This window comes from Chelmon rostratus, chromosome 9 (genome assembly GCF_017976325.1).
Source record: "Chelmon rostratus isolate fCheRos1 chromosome 9, fCheRos1.pri, whole genome shotgun sequence".
Taxonomy (NCBI): domain Eukaryota; kingdom Metazoa; phylum Chordata; class Actinopteri; order Chaetodontiformes; family Chaetodontidae; genus Chelmon; species Chelmon rostratus.
In genome coordinates this window covers 23,019,330-23,025,072 of record NC_055666.1, presented here as the reverse complement: position 1 = coordinate 23,025,072, position 5,743 = coordinate 23,019,330, and the positions used below count along the sequence as shown (strand labels likewise).

Sequence of the window (5,743 nt, the reverse complement as noted above, 5' to 3'; positions counted from 1 at the left end):
TAAGCTGCTACACACACCACAAATGTCACTGCATAAAAGGGGAGATACAATGGATGAAAAAGAGAATAAATAACACCAAATCGATTGCTTATAAGTGATTCTACATTTCAAAATGACTGTCCCAGCTCCAAAAATCATGTGTGCACAAAGTGGTGAACCTCGCTCCATCCTTGCTTGCCCCTTTCATATCCAATCATGATACTATCACCTGTTACCATTTAAAGGTGGCATTTTGTGGATGGGTTGCAGATTGCAACCAATTCAATACACCCTTTCCTCGAACCCCCTTGCCAAGCGTGTATGAGAACCTATGCTGGCCATGAAAAGTGAAAGGCTTGGTTTGTCTCTTCTGGGCTACTGTGGAAACATATCGGACTCTGAGGAAGGGGACCTGCTCCACCTGTACATGCAGTACAAACGGCCCATTCTCAGGTAACTACATGATCCTAGCATTTTTATACATATCTACAAAAATCTATGAATTTGACGAGATGGAACATTAAATATATTGTCTTTGTAGTGTTTTCAATTGAGCAGATGCCAAGAAGGATTAGCAAGTGATCGCATTCTGTTTTATTTATGTTTTAAACAGCATCCCAACTATCTTAGAATCAGGGTTTTAGATGGAAAAAATCTGTCATTTTTCAGTCATTTTGCTGAAAAGAAAAGCTGAAAGCAGGTTTCAGTGCTTTATGACAATCAGTTAATTAAATTTATAAACACTTATGGTCAAAAAAAGCTCTTGAATCTGAAATCTGCACCATCATCACTGTGTGAGCATTTCTGTGCCATCGCTGCATTTTAATGAGGCCAAGGCAAGCAGGCAGGCCTTCGTTAATAAACCTGAAGATGAAACATTGCCCTGGCTGTGCTATTGATGTCTCCTATATGAGGTGGCAGATTCAGGCCATTCCCTGTGTACCTTCTGTCATCATTAGCCTCAGCCCAGGGACGAATCAGGATATCCATTGACGACCAGCGATGTGAAATGCTTGAGGACGAGAGAGAGACAGAGATGGCGCCTCTCAGGCTGATCGCTCACATGGGTGAAGATTCATTTTGGTTAACCATCCCTCCGCGCTGGGATTGGCTGAACTAATGGCCCATAAGCACACTTGATTACACAAAGGTGGTGAGACTGATTGGCGGGATAATAGCATCGCTCCTGGGGAATGTAACTTCAATAAGTCATTTCCACATAGAAGAAAAACAAAGTTATATCAAAGGTTGGTTCACGACTGAAAGTTAGACATCAGCAACATAAATATTCATAATATTTGAAGAACTAGTTGCATTAGTACTGATAGTATTACTCTATCTTGCACATATAAAAACTTAAAAAGCAATAAATGGCAAGAACCCTCAGGCTGCAGCTACTCTCATAAAGGAGCAAAATGTTTGCAATGTAGCTATGGGACAGTCCTAACCTTTAAGAATTCACTGGTCTTTAAGTAAAGGCTAAAAATACATAAAGGTGGGCTCTAAGGAAAACTGATTAAGGCTATGCAAATCTCCTTATTTTGGTGGAAAGTCAAGCAGCAATACAGCATGGTGCTGTGAAGGAACTTGTAAATTATTCAGTGTGGATACAAGAAAGGTATATAAAACTGGAAAAATACGACATTTATATTTGTACTCACCAGGCAGTGTTTGAAAAGCATTAATAATTTTTTTTTGTAAGTGAAATACAGTTTTCCTTCCAGGGTTAAAGGATCACAGGATCAAGTCCAGGTACAACAGAAAGGATGAATCCTTCAGCACCTTTGAGCCATAGAGCCACACACTCATATCTTCCAAATTCCAAGACTTTACCTGCTTTTCTCATTTAATAACATCTTATGAGACGGATTCGTGTTCAAGATAATAATTTTCTGTCTTTTTTTTTCTCAGTCAGAGATCCAAGATTAATTTCTTTTTCATTTTTGTACATACTGTTTCTGTTTTTATCCTCACATATTATGCAATATGATTTCCTACTACCATAAATACTCTGGCATATCATAACCCTAACCACAGACCATCATAAATCATATAATTTTTACATTAGATGGCCTCCAGGTCAACAAAAGAATATTTGGTAAAATCTTATTGTGCTGTTTAAAGAACATTTGATGAACTTTGAAATAATATTTCACTTTTAGCTTTTGAGTGACCTGCATCCAGTCCACCTACTATAAGGAGCGAGTGTGTCCAAACATGACTTTAATATGATGTAATTAACTTAAAGGAGCGATGGAAAATGAAGACAAAGAAGTGGAGAGGAACACGTGGCCTAGTTGGGAGAAAAGAGGGATTATCTTTATGGAGCAGAGGGAAGTCAGCCATCTTCATGGAGACGTGTGACCTTCATTAGCTCGACGAAGAAGGAGGGTGGACCTCATCACTCAGCAGCTTTAAAATCATAACTCTGAGATTCTTCTCTATGGATTGTAGCGCTCCACAAAAGGCTTAGAGTTGCCATGGTGATGTTGGTGGACAAAATCCTGTCGAAAGTTCTTGTGAAGTACATCTTCATTTCTTGTTTATGTGCTTGTGTTTTTACTGTAATACAATGTGCATGCTTCAAATGTCATGAGGGCTGCAAACAGTAAATGATCAGATTTGTCCTTTAATAGAATAGGATGACTTTTACCTTTGCTTTTGCTGGAATACAAAACAAGTGCACATAAATTTAAACAACTGATTGTGATCAGCATTTTACTGCAGGGAGAAAGCTGCCTCATATTCATTATTTAAAACAAATCTACACTTTCGAGGTATTCTGTAAGCCTCTGTTCAAATGAGGGCCCTGCACATGTGCACAGGTGTTTTCAGTGCTCTGGCTGATGAGACCTGTGTTCAGTGAGAACCTGGGTGGAGCTAACACACAGCAGCATGGTCCAAAATCACAAAATGGGCATCAAACTGTGATTGATTGGTGGACTGACTGATATCCTTGATGTTCATTTGTTGCATCCTATGGGGTATCTTAAATCATTCTTATTAAGGTCTGGCCAAACCAGAATGTGAAACAGCAAGATTTTGGTGGAAAATAAATTAATTCCAATGGAAACACTGCAATCAGAGGATTTCCTGAAAAAGCAAAATTAATCCCTGTTGACCAGTGAGTTATCAGTAAACTCCTCCTGTCACTAGTCACCATATCACCCAGCTTCTGGCCTGACCTATTTTGCATGGAAGAGTAAATGTCACTTTGTGGTGTGACCGCCTGCTTTGGTACGAGTTTGGTGCCTTCATGTAATCATAGCTTCTCAGCCTGAGCAGAGGTCTGATAAGCCAGAGCAGCTGAAAACATGTGTGGGTGTGCAGAGCCTTTAACAATCAAGCACAGTCAGTACAAGCCCACACAATCCTTAGGAAGGCTCCAATCAGGGGAAATAACAAACACCTTGGTTGGACCATGTGCATGTGTCAGACCTTCAACTAAAGCAATTTACATCACCGGAATAAAACTCAATCATTTATCATTTACTATAAGCTAAACAGACAGTTGGCAACTTAAGTTGTGCCGTAACTTTAATGTCGTTTTCCATTTAAAAATCGTCATCTTATCTTTGTCCTCAGATAGAATAGATCACTGCTCTCTGCACTCACTCACTGCTCCTGACTGTCTGAAAGGCAGCCAGAACCAAGTTAAAGTTGAATTTACATAAGTTAATTAATCATGTTTCATCTCATTTGTCTGCCTCAGTCGTTTAATTGCCAGGGTTAACGAAAAATATCACATCACTGTTTCTGTGGTGCTTTAGCAGCAGCTCGTCTTTAAATAAATGACACACACTGAGAGATAACAAGAGATCAGCCACTTTTATTTAGAAAGAGTCCCAAAAAATAAACAAGTTAGCACACATTCCATATACAAAATGTCAGTGAGAATAGCCTGAATATGCGATGAAATTGATAAGCAACTACGGTATATGTTTCTATTGTTGATTACAAAAACAACAGTGATAATAATAATACAGTTTACCTCCCTTTGTGTTGCAGTGGAGTACTCTTCATAGGTCAATTTCAGAAAAATAAAATGTGTCCTATTATTAGAAGTGCTCGTCTGTATAAATTTTGCAAGTAACTTATGGTAAGACTGATTAACTGAATAATAAACAAAAAAACAAAACTGTATTCATACTGCAAGTAACCAGATTCAGTATTTAATGGAAGCAGATTAGCTTTGACACTAGAATGAAAAGGGGCTATCATTTTTCATATTTAAACTTTTTATATAAAATATATGTATATATACTGTATATACTGTATGTATAACATCGTATTTCCAATTTCAAACAGTTAACCTCACAACTTCAACATTAAAATGAAAAAGCATGTTTGGCAGTAATGAAATAAACTTATGTCGTATTTGCGGCAACAACATGCAACTGGTGCTACTTCATTGTCAGATCAATGCAAAATACATGGAGACTGGAAAACAAAGCGAAAAGGCTATTGTATTAGCACTGTCATTGCCACCAACTGTACATCAAGTTACAAAAGTTACAGAATGTATCATTTACATTCACTGAGATGACAGTGATTGATTATATTAAGACTATATTCATATCTACTGGCACTAGAATTTGGCACTCGTACTTATTTGGCATTTTAAACCACCACGTAAACCATGTGGATGTCGATGCCTCTTTTTGATGTCACTTCAAAAATGTGATGCGATAATACCATACCATACTATTTTTTGTTTTTTTGTGTTGCATTCATGGTGTGTAAACAGATTCATTTCCTCTTGAAAGTAGAACAACCCTGGTCCTTGTCAGAAAAAATACAAACAACAAAAGCACTGAAGCAAACAAAGAGACAAAAGTATAAAGCAAAGTCGCGGCACCAACTCTAACAAGAAAAACATAGAAGGATTGATTCCAAATGTCAAGCATTGACATATATTTCATATCAACACCAAATGTTAAAGAATAAAATATACAGGAAAGTTTAGAATAGGAATTAATTACATGATTTCAACATCTCACCCCCATATGTATTTGGCTTTAAAAATATGGAACTTGAAGCTGTTTAGTATTTTTTCTTTCTTTATCACACATTAAGATGTTTATATCCAACCAGTATGTAAGCAAGTTTATTTAAAAGCTATTTTGTGAAAATACATAAAAATATTTTTTTTTTCAATAAACGTTTTTGTTAGATTTTCTTAGAAAAAAAGGACAATTTCACATCTTAATGCAGATGATATCAAGTGTGCTTGAAAATCCTGTTTGGCGGTGGTGGCTACAGAAACAGCGTGTTTTTGACGAAGTCTTCCCCTGACGCACACACCCCGAACGCTCTTCTCACACACACACGCACTCACGCGCGCGCACACACACGCACATACACAACGCGGTTAAGATGACTGAAACTCTTGACTCCCGGAAGCAGCCGTCGCCGTCAATCAAGCCCTCGTTTCCGTCTCAGTCCGGTCCAGACAGATAGATAGGAAAGCGTGGTGTCATCAGTTTAGAAAAAAAGAGCCTCCCTTTTATATTCCGAGATGTAACTCCACCCAGAGAGGGAGGTGTTTTATACGGTGAGAAATGGAGACAGAGAGCAACAATACAAGTCTTTGTGGGAGACAAAATGAAGCCTCCATCGCCTACCTTTCCTTTTCACCAGACAGAGACAGAAAAAGCGTCGGAACAGAAGGAGGAAGGGAAGGAACAAAAAGAAAACCGCTCTATTGAAACCATTATAAGGCACTCAGAAGTTTCTCATTGATCAGGACAGATCTGTCAGGCTG

The 5,743-nt window shown here is 38.1% G+C and overlaps 1 protein-coding gene across 1 annotated transcript in view; it reads right to left on the bottom strand.

Moving 5' to 3' along the window:
- Positions 1-5,721: 5,721 nt before the first annotated feature.
- The window catches only part of gria2b (glutamate receptor, ionotropic, AMPA 2b), a 47,929-nt gene continuing 47,907 nt past the window's right edge, over positions 5,722-5,743 (bottom strand). The window contains exon 16 of the mRNA XM_041944573.1: positions 5,722-5,743. This exon is cut by the window's right edge and continues 143 nt beyond it. Within this exon, the coding sequence (XP_041800507.1) occupies positions 5,722-5,743 (22 nt within the window).